Source organism: Chrysochloris asiatica, unplaced genomic scaffold, assembly GCF_000296735.1.
Source record: "Chrysochloris asiatica unplaced genomic scaffold, ChrAsi1.0 scaffold00181, whole genome shotgun sequence".
NCBI lineage: Eukaryota > Metazoa > Chordata > Mammalia > Afrosoricida > Chrysochloridae > Chrysochloris > Chrysochloris asiatica.
Window position 1 is genome coordinate 4978956 of NW_006408699.1, and position 19708 is coordinate 4998663.

At 38.5% G+C, this 19708-nt stretch overlaps 1 protein-coding gene across 1 annotated transcript in view; it reads left to right on the forward strand.

Annotated features, from left to right (window-relative positions):
- Positions 1–19708, forward strand: part of CCDC148 (coiled-coil domain containing 148) — a 396419-nt gene that overhangs the window by 366394 nt on the left and 10317 nt on the right. Inside the window, exons 13-14 of the mRNA XM_006872045.1 lie at positions 13845–13962; positions 16558–16698. Of these exons, the coding sequence (XP_006872107.1) occupies positions 13845–13962; positions 16558–16698 (259 nt within the window). The remainder of the gene's footprint in view (positions 1–13844; positions 13963–16557; positions 16699–19708) is intronic.

A 19708-nucleotide genomic window follows, 5' to 3' on the forward strand; every position in this document is an offset into this window, starting at 1 on the left:
AAAAGAGGAAGACGTCCAACAAGATGGATTGGCACAGTGGCAGAAGCGATGGGCTCGGGCATTGCAATGATTGTGAAATTGGCCCAGGATGGGGCAGTGTTTCATTCTATTTTGCATAGGTTCACTATGAGTCAGAACCAACTCAATGGCACCTAACAACAACAACAATTTATTTTATATTTTTATTCTGTCAAATCTATGTCTCGTTACTTACTAAAACTTAGAAAACTCAGTTGAATGCATTTCATAATTTAAAAAAACACATGATTTATTTAACATTATTCGTTTATTAATTTATTGTTGCATCCCTTCTATATTTTAGTTAATTCTAGAACAGTGTTGATGGCCCAGGTTAAGATCAGCCTCATTACTGTGTAATACATGCAGCAAGGATTTGAGGACTGACAGGACAAGTGTAGACGGAAAAGAAAACAAGTTAATCAAAGCAAGCTAGTACAAATATCTTTGTCATGACATACTCAGGGATCTAAAACTGGGTAGAGAATGAAGAAGCACCTGGCTGTGATTCTCAGCCTTGGGAAAAAGGAAGAGGAAGAAGGACTAAACTTCATAAGGTTTGTCCTAAACCAGTACTTCGTACATAAAACCCAAACCCAACCACTGCCTTTGATTTGTAGCTATTCTATGGGATAGAGAACTTCCCATGGGGTTTTCAAGAGCTCTGGTAGCATAGTGGTTACGAATCAGGCTGCAAACCTTAAGGTCAGCAGCTCAAAACTACCAGCTGCTCCATGGGAAAAAGATGAGGCTTTCTGCTCCCATAAAGATTTACAGCCTCAGAAACCCTATGGGTCAGAACCTACCCAAAGGCACTTAACAACAACTATCTTTCTCCTACAGAGGTGCTGGTGGATTTGAATCCACTAGCCCTTTTGGCTTGCAACCAAGCACTTAACCATTGCACTGCCAGGGCTACTCACCTGGTATGTGTTGTTGTTTTGTTGTTAGGTGCAATTGAGTCTGACTCAGCAACCCTATGCATAACAGAACAAAATACTTTCTGGTCCTATGCCATCCTCAAAATTGTCATGATTGAGCCCATTGTTGCAGCTGTTGCGTCAAGCCAATCTCATTCTGGGTCTTCCTCTTGTTTGCCACTTTGACAAACATGATTTTTCTAGGGACTGGTCCCTCCTGGAATAAACTATATGAGACAAAACCTCACCATTCTTGCTTCCAAGGAGTATTCTTCTTCCGAGACAGATATTTTGGCAGTCCATGGTACTTTTAATATTCTTCACCAACACTGTAATTTAATCCATTAGTTCTTCTCGGGTCTTCCTTATTCATTTTCTACCTTTCACATACATTAAAACACTATGGCTTGGGTCAGCCACACCTTAGTCCTCTAACAGAAATCTTTGCTCTTTAGTGCTTGAAATCTTTTGTAGCAGATTTGCCTAATGCAATACATAGTTTGATTTCTTGACTGCTGTTTCCATGAATGTTGATGGTGGATCCAAATAAAATGAAGTCTTTGACAACTTCCATCTTTTCTCCACTTATCATGTTATTAATTGGTCCAGTGGTGAGGATTTTTGTTTTCTTCACCTTGAGGTACAACCTGTACTTAATTAAGGCTGTGGCATATGATCTTCAACAGAAAGTATTAATCAAGCAAAGCTGTATCATTTACATATTGCAGGTTATTAATGAGTCTGATTAATGCTCTTAATTAATTAACAGTCTAGATGCCATGTTCTTCATATAATCCAGCTTCTCGAATTATGTGCTCAGCATACAGACTGAATAAGTATGGTGAAAGAATACAACCCTGAACCACACCATTCCTGATTTTAGGCCATTCAGTATCCTCTTGTTCTGTTCAAATGACTGTCTCTTGGTCCATGTATAGGTTCCTTATGAGCATAATTAAGTATTTAGGAATACTTAGCGTAGTGGTAATAAATGGGGCTGCGAACCACATGGTCAGCAGTTCAAAACTACCAGTTGTTTCACGGGAGACAGATGAGGCGTCCTGTTCCTGTAAAGATTTACAGCCTCGGAAACCCTGTACAGGGTCGCTATGAGTCAGAACCAACTCCACGGCACACAGCCACCACCACCATTCTCCACAATGTTGACTATAGCTTGTCATGATCCACACAATCAAAAGACTTTGTGTAATCAATAATGCGCAGGTAAACATCTTTTTGGTATCTCTGCTTCCAGCCAAGATCCATCTGGCATCAGCAGTACTATCCCTTGTTCTACGCCCTTGTCTGAATCAAGCCTGAACTTCGGCAATTCTTTGTCAATATACTATTGCAGGCACTTTTGAAAAATTTCACTTGCGTTTAATATTAATATTGTTCAATGATTTCCACATTACGTTGGGTCACCTCTCTTTGGAATGGGTACAAATATTGATTTCTTCCAATTTCCTAGCATGGATGAGTGAGTGTCTTTTGTACTGCATCAATTTGTTGAAATATTTTAATTTTTATTCCATCAATTTTTGCAGGCTTGTTCTTTGCCAATGTCTTCAGTCCACCTTAGACTTCTGTCTTTAGTACCATTGCAGCTTGAACATTATGCTACCTTTGAAATGGTTGTACATTGACCATTTCTTTTTGGTACAGTGACTATGTATTCCTTCTGTCTTCTTTTGATGCTTCCTGAATTATTCAATATTTTGACCATACAGTTCTTCAGTATTTCAAGGTAAGGCTTGAATTTTTCCCTAGTTCTTTCAGCTTGAGAAATGCTGAGTGTTTTTTTTTTGTTCCTTTTGGTTTTCTAACTCAGTTCTTTGCACATTTTATAATATTTGACATTGTCGTCTTGAGCTGCCCTTAGAAATTTTCTGTTCAGCTCTTTTACTCCTAATGTCTTCCATTTGCTTTAGCATCTATACACTGGAAAGCAAATTTCAGATTCTCTTCTAACATCCATTTTGTTTTTTCCTTCTTTCTTATCATCTTAATGACCATTTGCTTTCTTCCTATATAATGTTCTTGATGTCATCCCACAACTCTTCTGGGTTTTGGTCATTAGTTTCTAATGCATCAAATCTGTTCTTGAGATGATCTCTAAATTTAGGCTGAATATGTTCAAGATCGTATTTTGGCTTTCGTGGACTTGCCTCAATATTCTTCAGCTTCAGCCTGAACTTGCATTTGAATAATTGAGGATCTATTCCATAGTATGCGCCTGGCCTTGTTTAGGCTAATGATATGAAGTTTTACCACCAGCTCTTTCTACAGATATAGTCAATTTAATTTTTGTATATTCCATCTGGTGAGGTCCATGTACGTAGTCAGCCATCTTTTAAGTTGTTTAAAAAGGGTACTTTCAGTGAGTAAGTCTTTGGTCTTGCAAAATTCTGTTATGCGATCTCCAGCATCATTTCTGTCACCAAGTCCAACTACTGATCCTTCCTCTTCGTTTCGAACCTTCACATTCCAGTCACCAGTAATTATCAATGCATCTTGATTTCAATTTCAGACTAAAGAAGTTGGAAGAATTCTCCAATTTCCACATCACTGGCTTTTGTGGTTGGTGTGCAAATTTGAATAATGGTTGTATTAACTGATCTTCCTTGCAGGCATAGGGAGTGGTTGGTAGGTCTGGACTACTGTTCTTTCAGTTACTAGCCGAGTACTAATTGAACTAACTACTGCCCCACCAGAGCTTCTTCTGTCTCTAATTCAACTCAATTCATTGCCATCGAGTCAATTCTGACCCACAGCCACTGTGTATAAAGTTTCTGAGGCTGTAAATCTTTACAGTTCTGGTCTGGCTCTATAGGAATAAGCACTTGACTGCAAGGTCATTTTGAACTGTAAGGTTGGTGATTCAAATTCACTAGCCATTCCTTGGAAGCGCTATACAGGGTCTTCATGAGTAGGAACCGATTCCACATACTTAGTAACAATAAATCTTTACAGGAGCAGAAAGCCTCATTTTTCTCCCATGGAGTTTCTGGTGGTTTGACCTATGAACCCTATAGCTAACAGTCCAGTGCTTATCCTGCAGCACCACCAGGACTCCTTGCATATCTCTAATTGTTGTTGTTATGTGCTATTGAGTCGGTATAAAAAGAGCTTCTGTTGTGTTTGAACCACTGACCTTTCGGTTAGCAGTCCAGTGCTTGTCCTATAGCCCTACACCAGGACTCCTGTCTGTAATTAGGTAGGACAAATTATTTGCTTGAAGAATCCTGATGTACCACTGTAGGATAAAAACTTGACTGCTGACCACAAGTTCAGCAGTTAAAACCTACCAGCCACTTCTCAGGAACCCTATACAAGGTAACTATTAGTCAGAACCAACTCGATGGCACTTAAACACCACCACCACCAACATGTCTCATTTGAGGGAAGTTCAAGAGTGGGTGTTTTTGTTAACTGGCATTGACTCATGGAGATCCCCTGAACAACGGGGTGTGACTGTTGTGATTTCTAAGGTTTTTCCTTGGCTAATTTTTGGAGAATAGGTTGCTAAGCCTCTCAGTAAAAGTGCTTCTTGTTGTTGTTGTTGTTGTTGTTGGCTATCATCAAGTCAATCCTAACTCCTGGTGATGCCATGTGTCTGAGCAGAACTTCTCAGTAGGGTGTTCTTGGCTGTCATCTTAACTGGAACAGATCACCAGCCCTATCTTCTGCATTCCCCTTGGATACGTTTGAACTACCAACTGTTAAGCAAACAGTTGAGCACAAACCATTTGCCTCACCTTGAGACCCTGCAATATACTTATAAAGATGTTTTTAGGAGTGCACTGACTCCATAGGATGATCACTGGACTGTGAATCGTAAGGTTGGAGGTTTGAGCACAACTGCTGCTCATAGGGAGAACTATGAGGCTTTCTGCTTCTGCAAAGATTTAAGAAACTTCAGAAACTCTATATAGGTTCGTCATGAATTGGAGTCAACTTGGCGGCACTTAATAAGCTATAATGCCACAACTTGTTAAGGTTATGACTCATAGCCAACCTGCATAGGGTTTCCAAGGAATGACTAATAGGTTTGAACTACTGTAGGATAAGCATTGGACTACTAACCACAAGGAGCTCTGGTAGCATAGTGGTTACGAATCAGGCTGCGAACCTTAAGGTCAGCGGTTCGAAACTACCAGTCGCTCCGCGGGAGAAAGATGAGGCTTTCTACTCCCGTAAGGATTTACACCCTCGGAAACCCTGTACAGGGTCGCTATGAGTCGGAACCGACTCGAAGGTACTTAACAACAACAACAACTAACCACAAGGTCAATGGTTCGAACCCACCACCCAGTCCTTGGAAACCCTATACAAGTTCGCTATGTGTTAGAACCGACTTGATGGCACTTAACAACAAATGCTTTTTTAAAAATTGTAGAAACCTGGTACTATCAGCCATTTTTCAGAGTCTTATTTTCTCTTCCTTTCTCTCTTGGTTGCATTAACTTCATGTTTAGAGTAAAGTTACCTGTGACTCAGTCAGAAGATTTTCCATTTAGTATTTTGTTCAATTCTTTCTGCAGTTTCACTGAAGCAAAAGAGAAGCTGTTACTATAGTTTCAAGGTGTTTCCTAACCATTTGCATTTGCATACTCATCTCTTAGACTACAGTACACACATAAAAAGTATGCTAAATGACACATAAAGTCTCCATTTCTACATGAAAGCTTCCTGTCCCTTCAACTGCAGTTAGGCCTGGAGGCTTAAACAAAATGCTTTCAGATTATTGTTAATGCTGCATCTGATTCTGCGGCAGCTGTTGCTTTTGAGCAATATGATGCTTGCCTTCCCCAGAGAGAAGATGAAAATGCCTCTTTTGCAGCACTTTCCACCTTTGTAGACTCCAAGAGCATAAAACAGACTGAGAGATGGACCCATGATTCCTATTTGGGAATTCAGTGTACAGCTTAAAGACTATTGAGTTTAGCCACTTTGTAACATTGACTTTCATAGTGACAGTTTAATTTGGAGAAAATCTGCTACCTCAAATGGCTAAAAGTATTATGTGGAAAATTTTCCAAATGATTGACTTTACTGTGTTGCTATTTTCTTTCCCCATGAATATGTGAGTATTTGGCTTTCTCCCAGGAGTTTTTCTGCATCACTTCTTTTTAGGCAAAGTCATTTTTTTCTATGCAGAGCAGGAGAAGGAAGGGGCTCAGAGAATTTCCCCCTTTTCAGGAAATATTTAAGTTTAAACTGAAGCATTTGTTAAAATGATGAGTGTGTCTTCTGTTTTGTTAGGGTATTCAGAGTAATGTTCTCATCACTTGGGAGCTGATGCAACTGTGGTTGAGTCTACATTTCCTCTTGCTATGGTCCAGTTTCTCTTCTTCCTATTTGCATCACTGCAATTGCAAGGGCTCTTCCATTCACTATTTCTGCCTCCTTGCTGTTGTTGTTAAGTGCTGTCGAGTGGTGGATGCCAACTCATAGCACCCCTAGGGTTCCCCAGAAACAGCCGGTGAGCTTGAAACTGCTGATTATTTCCCATTAATTCTTCAGTACTATCTCTACATTGCTCTTGCCAAGATCACCAATGACTCCCTGTTATTTAGCCCATTGATTATTGTGATTTATGATTGATCTTCTATAGCATTTGCCATTATTGATTACTTTTTTTCTAGCTTCTTTTGAAATATTTCTGGTCTTCATTTCTTTAGATAGTTTCTTCTTCATATGTCCCTTTCTTAAGTGTTGTTTTCTGGGGAATCCCCAAGTTTTTGCTTCCACTGTATTGATAAAGATTCCCTATCTATATTCCTAGCCCAGTTCGTACTCAGTACTTAAATTGAGTAGAATCTCATTAAGGGGATCTTGTGAGCTCACGTCTCAATCTAAACTGATCCTAGTAACTTCCCTTCCTTGGTCCCTTCCTAAGTTATCATTCCTAACAAGGGATACTAATACTCACTGTGCAAGACAGAAAACTTAACTTCTTTCTCTTTACAACTATTCCCCTCTCCCATACAATAAATGAACAATTTCTATTTATTCCGTTTCCTACATAACTTTAAAATCCACATCTTCTTCCTACATCCTTCTGGCACCACTCCCCTCTCCTGAGATCAGAAAATCATCAAATTGCATGCACTTGGATGGTTCTCTCTGGTCTTGACTCCTTGCAACCTATTCTCAGTATTACTGGAGAGATTTTCAGTTTTTGAAAGGCAAACATAATCACATAATCAAAAGCTTTCATGCTTGCCAAGCCCTGACTATCTAGCTTCTCTTGCCTTGGCAGCTTTAACTCTTGAAACTCCCCACCTTGCATTGTTCAATTTTGGTCACACCAAATTTCTATCAGTTCTGCAAACATACTGTGCTTTCTCACACATGGGCTTTCAGATACTGTTTCTTCTGCTTGGAACTTTGTTCCATTTTCTCTTTCTTTCTGTGTGTGTTTAAAACATTTAAACAATTTTTATTAAAATACATCAAACATTAATGGGTTCATGTGCTGGATTGCAAAGCTGTTTGAACTGCAAGGTCGGTGGTTCAAGCTCACCAGTCGCTTCTCAGAAACCCTATACAGGGTCGCTATGGGTTGGAACTGACTTGATGAAGCTTAATAACAACCCTCTCCCTCGCAGACTCTCCTTCTAAAATGAAACTGAAATCAAATACCAGTTTGATTTGGAATCCAATTCTCAATACTTAAGGATTGACAAATGTGTGAGGGTAGGACATTCTTTCTATTCTCTCATCATCTAGTGAATTCTGGCTCCTTTTTTGGGTCTCACCTTCACTGAACTTCCTTTAGTAGGCTCACCAAAGACTCAGAAACTGACATAGATCTCTCTCCCATGACCTCTGACTGCATTGTCACACCATGCACCAACAATCCTGCCTCTGAATTGCCTGGATCTTTGTGTTCCCATTAGATTGTCAGCTCTATGAGGGCAGGAACGTAGTTCTTATGTGTAGGTTGTACCCCTAAGGCCTAGCACAGCGATCATGTGGAGCAGGTGCTCAATGAATAATTGTTAAACAAGTCAGTGTGCCTCATTGTCAACCAAGAGGGAAGAATGCCTTACTTACTCTCACGTGAAATTTCATCCTCCCTAATCAAACTCCCCTAACTTGAACAACTATTACTTTTTCTCAAAACAGACAAAAACTTTGTTGCAGACAAAGCAACCTATAGATCCCAAAGGAAGAGAAACTTTCCAAAAGTTCTGAGAATTAGCATATGGTAATTATCAAATCCCAGGGTATCTTTTAATTGAGCCTTCACAGTGGTTCACTTCACTTGTACTCAGTGCTTAAATTGAGTAGAACCTCATTAGGGAAGCTGTGTCATGCCTTAGTAAAAATACAGAAAATGAGAATTACAGCTTTCTATGACATGATGGCATGGGATAAAGGGAGCAATTGGTCTATGGGCTCTTGAATCTGACTACCTTGACCGCACTGACACCTCTAACCTTGGAGATGATGGCGAGGCCAGTCTCAGGCAGTAAAGGAGTTTATGTTTTTTTTCTTTTAAGTCTTATTCTGAGTTTTGGATTTCACAAGGATCCACAGCAAGCTTCCCCTTCTCTTTTCCTGTGTGCTGCTTCAATGCCAGACTCAGGATTAGTTAGACATTTTTTCAGGGTTTTTCTCCCTTGGAACTTTTCTTGGGGAAACCATACATCTGACTTTGCCCATCAATACTTTCCTGGGCTTCTATTGATTACTCATTCACTTCAGTCACTCACTTCATTCTAGCTACAATGAACTCTTTCTTCACAGCACCATGACGAGGAAAAGGCAAGCAAAACACTCAAGAGTACAAATTTAATGAGGCTCTCACTCTCAGCACTGATCCTGCCCTTGCATGGGCCTGGAAGTGAGTACCTTGTTAAAGTTTGCATCCTGATCACCTCCCTTGCCCCAATTTAATTCAACTCTCTCTGCCAACCTCCTTCTATGCTTTAACCCATCATTGCTTCTCCAAATCGTAATGCATCAATATCTGCCTCTTTTACCAAGTTCCTGCTGAGTCCTGCAAGTTCCTCCCACATCCCAGCAAATGGGCACCTGACCCGTCTCCAAATTCTCAGTTGACTTTTATTTAGAGAAAAACTTTTTATTGTGAATTCAGTGAAGGTTTACAGAACAGATCATCAATTTTACTTTCAACAAGCCATATACTTTGCTTCTCTACATGGTTGCAATCGCCTCCATGTACCAACAGTATTAACAGCATTTACCTCTATTCTATCTATTGCATTCCTCGCTATCTTCATCTTTTCTCTGTTTACCTCCCACTTGTTATATATTGCCTGCCCTGTCACCCATGTTAACATGTGCCTACCCACTAGTGTGGCACTGTGGGTTAATGTGCTGGACTGTATAGTCAGTTTGAACTGCAAGGTTGGAGGTTCAAGTTCACCAATCACTCCTCAGAAACCCTATACAGGATCGCTATGGATTGGAACCGACTCAATGGTAGTTAACAACAACCCTCTAGCCCATGAATAATTTTCTCTCCCTCACTCCCATAACCATCATAGATTGTTTCTTCTATCAAGAAAACTTTTTCTTTTTTTAACCTTTTACAACACTGGTCTCATACAATGTGTGTCCTTTTGGGATTGACTAATTTCACTCAGCATGATGCCCTCCAGATTCATCCATGTTGTGAGGTGTTTCACAGTTTCATCATTAATTAGTCTTCATCTCTCTGTTGTATGTCATTGTGTGTCTGTACCAAAGTTTGTTTAACCATTCTTCTGTTGATGGGTGTTTAGGTTGTCTCAGTCTTTTTGATGTGTCTCTTGACAGCAAATTGAACGATTCTGTTTTCTTATCCATTCTGCTCTTTATGTCTCTTGACTGGTACATTCAATCCATTTAAATTCAGTGTAATTTTCAATAGGTATAAATTGATTAATGTCATTTTTCTCTGTGTGTAGTTTTTTGTGGTACAGATGGATTCTTTTCTATGCTGAGTTCATTTTGTTTGTGGGTTTTCTTGTCATTTCATTTCTGTTGTGTTAATGTTTACTTAATCTTTCTTACATTTTGATATGCATGTATATTATTCTTCTTTGAGGTTACACTGTAATTAACTTTTTCCCTACTTAAAACAGTCTGCTTTATCTTGAAATCTACTTGACTTCCTTGTCATTTGAAAGTTGTACATCTACATTATTCCATCTTTTTGCTTTGCAGAGGCTTTATTATACATTGATATTGCTGGTTCCCTATTTTCAGTCTTATAGGTTTGTTTACTTTAAAGACTTCTATGTCTGGATTCAGTTCTGTGTGGTGTTGTCGTGAAGCCTGCTGTTGTTGGTTCTCAGTACAAAGAACATCCTTTAGCATTTTTTGTAATGTTGGTCTGGTCATTAAAAGTGTATTTAATTTCTGTTTATCAGGAAATGTCCTAAATTCACTGTTGTATTGGAGGGACAGCTTTGCTGGGTATGTAATTCTTGATTGGCATTTTTTTTCTTTCCGAGTTTTGTATGTCATTCCATTGCCTTCTTGCCTGCATGGATTCTGCTCAGAAATCTAAGCTTAGTTTTATTGGTTCTCCTTTCTAAGTAACTTTTCATTTTTCCCAAGCTGCTCTCAGAATTCTTTCCTGGTTTTTGATTTAGGAAAATTTGATTATAATATGTCTTGGTGTTTTTTTGAGGGGGTGGTGTGGAATCTATCCTGTTTGGGGTTCATTCAGCTTCCTGTATGCTTATCTTTTCATCTTTCATGATGTTAAAGAAGTTTTCTTCCAATAGCTCTTTGACAATTTTCTCTATGCTTCTCTCTTCCTGTTCAGAAATTCTGATCACCTGAAAGTTGTTCCTCATCATGGTGTTCCACATAACTCTTAGACTTTCTTTGGATTTTTTCTGATTGTTCTTCTAGCATACTAGTGTTGAGAAACTTCTCTTCAACCTCACTAATCCAGGCTTCCATTGCTTTCCATCTACTCTTTGACCTTTCAAAGTATTGTCCATTTCTGAAAACTTAGTATTATTTTTCTGGATTTCTAATTACAGGTTTTGTTTTGTTTCAAAATTTGCACTTATTTTGTCTGTTTGCTATTGCAGTGTTTTACGGAATTCTTCTAAAGTTTTTATTGTGTTTTCTTAGCTTTCCTCCATCTTTCTATCGATCCTTTGAACGTACCTAATTATCATTCTTTTTAAGTTAGTTGTATTACCTTTTCTTAGTCAGAAACATCTTCTGGCTTTGCATTTTGATCATTTGTTTGAGTCATTCTCTCTTCTTTCTTCATGTGACCTAAAATTATTTGTTGTTTCCAGTGCATTGTGAAATTGTATTTGTATTTGTTGGACCCAGAGTGGAAAAAAAAATCTCTGGGGTTCTCCTGCAATTCAAAGAGTTCATGAGGTGATTGTGGAAGGGAAGTGACAGCAGAATTTCTAGCCCTAGATGAGGTTCTAATCGGCTTCAGTGTTATCTATGTTCAGGGCACTCAATCTGGAAATAGATTGTGGGGGCCCTTAATGGAGCTGGTATCAATGTCTGTTAGGACCACTTGAAGCTGGGGAAAGCATGACTGGTTAAATGTTTGTCTGGTGGCTCTGCAGGGTTTGTAGATCTTGAGCTGAGCCCACCTGAACAGGCACAAAATTGGCAAACCAAAGTGGTGCAGCTGGCCCCCACCTCACACTAGTGTGACTTCCAACCACATGACTCCAAACTCCTGGAGAACATGGTGTGCACTCGGGGTGGATGAGGATGGGTGCTGGCCACACCTCTGTCAGGGGAGCTTGGGAAAAATGAAGAAATCTTACCTTTGTCATCGCTCATGTGAATCTGCTCTGCCCGTTCTTCCTTTGCCACCAAAGCTGCTCACAAGATGGTTGAACCACATCTGCCCAGGTGTTCACCAGTCAGTCTGTCTCTCTTACCATCCCTGCTTGGCCACTCCTCCCAACAAGTACTCCATTCACCTCTTGAAATTTTCTTCTGAAGTCCAGGGTGCCAGAATTGTCATCTGTGGCTATTTTATTTTGTCGCTCATATATTTGTTGAGATAGTCTGTGTAGTGCACCTGCATAGTCCACCAATTGCCAGAAGGTAACTTTTAAAATAGTTCTCTAAAGCACTGTATAGTATGTCAGTTCTTTGGATATGTCTTTCTGTCACCATAATAAACTATAAACTTCTGAGGGTAGAAGCTTTTTCTCAATATACCCACACTATCTCTCTCAGGATTTGGCATGCAGTACTATTCAGATCTTGGTAGGAGAGATGATATAGAAAAGGGAGAGGAGAAAATAGTACTTGATTGCATGGGGGCATAAGCTTTGGGGCCAGTCTGCCTGGGTTTAATTTCTGGCTCTGCCATTAAGAAATGAAGCCCTGGTCAAGTTATAGCACCTGCCTAGCCTCCTTTTCTTTGTAACATGAGGTCAATTTTGGTAACCAGCATTGGATTACTGTGAAGTCTAAATGAGCTAAAACATTTAAAGTGCTTAGCATAAGACTTAGTTCATAGTAAGCACTCAGTGAAATTAGGATCAAGAATATAAAGGCCTAGTCAGGGTATGAGCTCTGGTACCGTAGTGGTTACAAATCAGGCTGCGAACTGCAAGGTCAGCAGTTCGAAACTACCAGCTGTTCCATGGGAGAAAGATGAGGCTTTCTGCTCCCGTAAAGCTTTACAGCCTCAGAATCCCTGTACAGGGTCGCTATGAGTCGGAACCGACTCCATGGCACATAACAACAACAACAACAACAGTGAGGATATGAGGAGTCCTGTTGGTGCACTAGCCAAGAACATAGTTACTAATCAAAGGGTCAGTGATTTGAACCCATAGACTGATGTATGGGGACATGGTGAGGCTGCAATCTGCTACTGTAAAGATTGCTGTCTTGGATACTTTGAGGCGATTCTGCTCTGTCATATAAGGATCTCTATGAGTTAGAGGTGACTCAATGGAATACACAGCAGTGAAAGTCTATCCATGTAAGAGGTAGGTGTCCATACCACGGTGCAGGACATCTGTGACCGGTGTCTTAAAGTCAATTCTAAACCAGCAATGACTGAAGACAGACACAATGGCCTAATACTTTTCCAAGAACAAGTTGCCTACTTTTTTGAAATGATGAATCTCATCTTTATAACTCAAAAGAAAATTAGCTTGGGTGAGCAAATGGTAAGGGTTGCTGCCCAAAAAAGATAATGGGTGGAGTATGAAACCAGGTATTTCAATGTGTCTTGTTTGAATACTTGCTGATTTCAGGGGTATGGAAACAATGCCAAGGAAAAAAATCATGTTTTTGCTGCCATCTACAGATGTCAAGGTGCAATTTAAGTTTCTCAACATACACACACACATCTCTCTCACACACACACACACACACACACATTCTTGACAAAACAAGTGATGATACAAAGCTTGCTTGAAATTCTAGCAATTGAGATAATTTGGATGTACTACTACATAGTATTTCATTTTTATAAAATGCAGTATTTTATTCTTTCTAAAACTACACTTAATCAGCAATGTAGTCTTTTTAACACTTTAAATTATGTTTAAAATCCTCAGCATTAGAGTGCTGTAATAAGCCACTTAAGAGAGGGTTATCCCTCAGGGTAGGTTTAGCTATAGCTGAGGCAGGCAACAGAAAGTTCAAGTGTTAACAGAATCATTTCGATGAATAAAGAGATGCACCGGACTTTACCATCTCCTGCCCCATGATGTGCAGTTCTCTGGTTGTTATTAGAATTACTGTAAATTGCATTTTAAACAAGTGTCTTTTAGGATTTAGATATGAAAAAACAAGCGCAAAACAAGTAAAAATCAAAATGCCAGGAGGATGTCATGTGACATGCTTTCTAACCTTGTTTGCTTATCTCGACCTTTTCCAAGATTATTATGATGTTTGTCCAATTCTCTTGCCCATCATTTCTTAAAGGGTTAAATACAGACAAGAATTATTGGAAAAGCATTTGCTGGAGAAAAAAGAAATGGCCCTTCAAGAAGTACAAGAGGAAGAGGAGAAAGAGAAGCGACTAGAAACCCTCAGGAAGCAGGTGTTTTTAATTTGGAAATTTTCATAGGTGGTTAACAAAAAATGTTTCCAAGTGTACTTAATAATATTAATATTAGGGTTTAGTTCATGCAATCTGCTTATGAAACATAACTTCCAAATTGGAACAGTGGTCTTCATTCATAAGAGCAATTAGATTCACTTTAAACCATTCCTAGTGTCTCAATATATTAAAAGAATTTTAGCAACACCTTTTAACAAGCTCTCTAAAGATTTACATGCATCCATATCACCTCTAGTTTATTAGTAAGATGGTTATCCATTTGTAACAGTGAGACTCTGCAGCTAGCCAAAGGATTGTACTGTCCAAGAACCTTGTGGCGAGCTAACCACATAATCCTCTTTGGGCTAGAAACCTCTGCTTGAAAATATCCCATTCAACAACTATGTTACAAATGACTTTTTAAAGATAACATTTTGGGAGAAATCAAAACCACCCATTGCTTTGCCTGGTAAAAGCAGGCAAAAGTAGAGGGAACTAGAAAGTAGATGGCAAAAGCCGGAATTTATGAGCTTGGGAAATGTGGTTAAGTAGCTTTACTTGGCAATAGTTCTGTTTTAAACCCAGAAGTGATTAGCTCAGCTCAAAAGCTGTGACGGTTTCACTGATATATTTTCCAGCTGATGAGAAAAGACTGATTTCCTTCCTCTGTCAGTGGAGCAACCTAGGATGGTAGGCAAGAACTTGATCTCTGGTGTCCTTTAAACCTGCTACAACCTGGTGCTGCTACTCCCTGGCAAAAGAAACTTAGATCCTTTACTTAACTTCCCTAAATTTATTTCTGCATCTGGAAAATGGAGACAATCATAATAGTACCTGCCTCATAGGTTTATGTGAGTTCACATTTATTATTTACTAAGTAAAAAACCCTGTTCTAAATGTTCTCAGATATTAATTCATTTAATCTTTATAATAATCCTATGGTATATGTATAACTGATAGAGACTCTTTATGAAACAGGCCACTGATGAAGCACAAATATAAGGGCCCTTCCCCAAAGTCACGCAGTTTATAAATGTCAGACTGGAATCAAACAAAGGAAGTGTAGTGAAATGATTTAGTATACAGATGCACAGAACTACTACATTATATTATTCTTAATAATCATCAGTGGAGTGGATTACAGAGATAAATGCAAAGCATGGAAATGCAAGTCATTGATCATCCTGGTTGTTGGTGGTTGTGTGCCACTGAGTTGGTTCCAACTCATAGTGACCCAGTATAAGGTTTTCAAGGCTGTAAATTTTTGTTATTGTTGGTAAGTACCATGGAGTCGATTCCGACTCAGTGACCCTGCACAGGGTTTCTGAGGCTGTAAATCTTTACGGGAGCAGAATGCCTCATCTTTCTCCCACGTAACTGCTGGTAGTTTTGAACTGTCAACCTTGAGGTTGGCAGCCCAACTTGTAACCACTACGCTACTAGAGCTCCTTTAATATTAGGGTTTAGTTCATGCAATCTGCTTAAAAGCCTCATTTTTCTCTCATGGAGTAAATGGTAGATTAGAACTGCTGACCTTGCAGTTAGCAGCCCAGCTTGTAATCTACTATTCTACCAGGGCTCCTTTGATCATCCTACATACAACAAATTGAAATTATTCAATTATTAGAAAATAGTTAATGTACTGGCTTTCTGAGGTAAAAACTTAATGCCACTATTAGTACAATCTTGTTTAAAATAAAATTTTGATAACAGGATTAGAATTCCTTTCCTCTGTGAACTCATTGCAAAAGAAAATATCTGTCCCCATTATCTCTATCAGTGTTTAGAAATATAGCATAAAAGATTTGGGCCTGAAAATGTACAATAATTAAGGTATGTTCAGCTCCATTATAACATTAAAAATGTCATTTTCTTAATGCTAATTCTTGACTTCAGGAATTATCAGGCAAGTGTTACTAATGGTGCATACAATGTACAAAATTAGTGATTTCCTTTCATTAGGGTGCAGGTTTGAATAATCATAAAGGACAAGGACATTTAGGTTAAAATTGCACTATAATTTTTCAGTAGAGGGAGAATAATAGTATATAACAACCCCTGGAAATCTAGTTGTCTTGTGCAAAGGAAACTCACCCATATTGCCCAATAAATGTCAACATATTCAACTTGGCCTATGAATAGTATGCTCTAGAGTTAACTGGATCAGATTAGACATCTGGCAAGCTTCATGGGATTGTTACTATAGCCATAAATTCTTAATGATTAAAAAAGTGTTATTATTTTACTTTGGGTTGCTTTCAAGGTGATTGAATATGTAGGTTTTTATGTAAGTTTCCCTATGTCTTTTTATCCGAAAGATAAATTTTTATCTAAAATGAATCATAATTTTGATTATTCTGTCATTAGCAAATAATTATATGCTATGGACTTTTAATGATTTATTTTGTTTTATTTTTAAACCATTAACTCCTTTGTGGATCTATTGGACATGCCTATATTCTCTCTGCCCTCCCCTTAGGTTTTATTTTTAATAAAATTTCTCAACTTTAATGTACATTGAAACTTATTAAACATTATTGACCAGAAGTATTTAACTTGTGCCTTGTTCCAAAGCTATGCTTTGTCTTCTTTCAGGTTGCTATTGTGGCTCAATTTGATCCTGTTAGAATGATGTCAGATACAATGGCATGGAAAGCTAGGATGGGATTTGGAACTGAAGAAGAATTTGTTCTTCAAAAGCCACTCTTCACATTGAATACATACAATGAACAGCAGGTAATTATGGAAATTAGCATTATTTATGCAAACCCCATGATGGTGACAGTGAGAATTGTAGAAGTGTGTGTGTTGGGTTATAAATGATTTTATATTTACATTTGAATATCACAAACATTACCAGAATTCTTGCTTTTAAAGGATAGCACATAATTACTATTTAGTTCTTATTAGTAAAATTGCTGATAGATGACCATGGACTAAAACAGCTTTCCTGAAAATGTTATGAAATCTGTCATTGAGAATTATTTTTTAAATTTAGCAGTATTCTGTTAGTTTTACATTTTGTTATTAAATATTTTTTCTGTTTTATTAAGGAAATTATATTTAAATTCATTATAAGCCATATTAAAGAATTTAGAATGAAGCAGAGGAAACTTTTCAGAAATTAAAATGAACAGAGGATAAAGTATCAGATTTCATGATCAAATAAAACATTTCTGTGGAAAAAAATGTTAAGAGATTATTTAACCATTTCTAGGAATTTTGGTTCATTGTATTCTGTGCTAGAATTGATAAGGGACTAAAAATTTCCTTTGGATGAAAATGAGGGAGGAGGAATGCCAGAAGAATGAATGGATATCACTGAAATTAAGGGAGAAAATAATTGTTAATTTTATAAGTCTAAGGAGAAAAGCTAATTATTTGTATAATTATTTTAAAAGTAGTAAACCTCATCATTTCTAAGGAAATCCAATGTCCCTCTACTATGTGCTGCATATTTTACCAGAGAATAATTCTTTCATTGATTAATTAGACAAATATTTATGGAACATATACTGGACATACTATAAACTATGCCCCAGTACGATGCTCAGGTGAGGTGCCAGGGGTACAGTCTAGACTGAGAGGGAAAGTAACATGTAAGGAAACAATATCATGAGCATGAGAGCTAGCCAGCCCTTCATGGACATAAATACAGGGCTGAAGGCATGGGGATGGGAATAGTTAGCTGTGACTGAGGAAGTAAAAGAAGGTATCAGAAAAGAAACTTTTAAGTTACATCTTAACCAAAGATTTTTGGTAGCAACATATAAATTCATTCTAGATTATTTAATAATGACAGCACTAACAAAGGATCATGGGGAATGGGTATGGAGAAGAGTAAATGGTAAGGATGCAAAGGTTATCTCCAAAAAAACACAGCCTGAAGGGCAACTGTGGTCTACAAAGGATTAAAGTCAGAAGCTGGAAAGCTCCCAGCAATGTGGGCTGAGGAAGTGAGGATTTTACTAAGCATAAGAGGGTAGGATCAGGCCTTTCCTTGAATGGAACATTACATAGAAAGAGTACTGAGAGATGAGACAGGAAAAATAGATTAGAGTCAGACTCTGAAAAGCATGGTAGGCCCTGCTTGCTAAGGTATTTGGCCTTTATATTGTAAGCAGAGATGAGCTTTTAAAGAAGGTACATTTTATAATCAGATTTGTGATTTGTCAGTGTGTGTTTAATAGAAAATGAGGGTAGACCCGGCTCTTTTAAAGATGGTAGACTCTGGTGAAGTTGACATTGAGGACAAGAATGACTCTGTCTTAAATGGGGAGGTGATAAAGAAAGTGAGGATAATTCCAAGACAGGCAACGTGTAATATTGAGAAGAGATTAAATTTTGGATTCAAATCCATATCCACAGTTTATTAACTGTGTAAGCTATTCACATCTTTATATCTTGTTTTTTTCATTGTTGGGTAATTATTAGCAAGATTCTTGTGAGAATTAGCAACTCTGGTGGTGTAGTGTTTTAAGCACTGGACTGCCAACTGCAAGACTGACATCTCAAGCTGCTCCATAGATGAAAGATAAGGCTTTCTGTTCCCATAAAGATTTATAGTTTTCAAAATCCTGTGGATTGGAGTGGGGCGGAGCTTGCTGGAGGATTGGGTAGAAGTGCATGGAGGATCTCCATCAGCAATAATGCAGAATACTGAATAAAGCAGGTTCAGGGAACAGTTCCAAAACTCAGAACCACATATATAGGAATATTTTCAAAGTTTGAAGGCTTATAGCCAGTGGAATTTGTAGCAGAAGCAAGAAATCTTGTACTTTCGAACCCACTGGGCTCAGCAGCCAGGAGCCACCATTTTGGGCAAGACCAAGCAGCGGGACCAAGTGGGGGAAGGATCAGAGCCGCCACGGATTGATGCCTGACAGAACCTTGGTCATAAAGGTGTAGACATTCCTTTTTTAAAAAATTTGTTCATTGGCCTCTTGCTGTCTGCACACCTCCTTTCTGGTGACTAGAGGTGTTGCCTAAGCGAGTGGACAACCCGCACCTCGGAGGGCTCTACTATGCATACACACAGATCCTCTCAGCATTTAAAGGGACTGATCCCACATAAAACCAAATGATAGCGTGAAACGGCCACAGCCAGCCCTGAACTGTTTATCACTAGGAAAAAGTCCAGAACAGGGTTGTGGAGTGGAAGAGAAAATCTAAAAACAAAACAGGCAGAAAATTAAATACTGAGTTACATCATAATAACTAACAGTGGCATCTTGAAATTTCTCAGGTTGCCTTGAAGGCAAGAAGCTGAAAGAGGATATTAAAGTCATACTCTTGTTAGGCTACAGATTTTTATTTTTATTTTTCTCTTCTCTCTTTTTTGTGATTCAAGAGTACAGTATCCAATCTGTTTTGTTTTGTTTTTTTACTGTTGCTGTTTTGTTTTTGGTCCCCTCTTTAGTTGGCTCTTTCACTCCCTATATTACCCAAGAAGATACGACAGCAATTGTTGTCATATAGTCAAGCTACAATTACACCCTATAAAACCCTATAATCCAGGCAAGAACCAATATCAGCTGCCATACACAAGGTAGGCAGACAACAACTGTGACAGTCACTCTGAGTTGAGTATTAAGAAGAGTGAAAAGGGAAGCCCGTTTCCCGATCACATCTACCTGGAGGCAATCAGAAAGCATAAAAAATACAAAACCATACACTCAATTAAGTATTAAGGCCACAGTTAACTATTGAACATGCCCAAGAAGCAGAAGCAGATGACCATATCGGC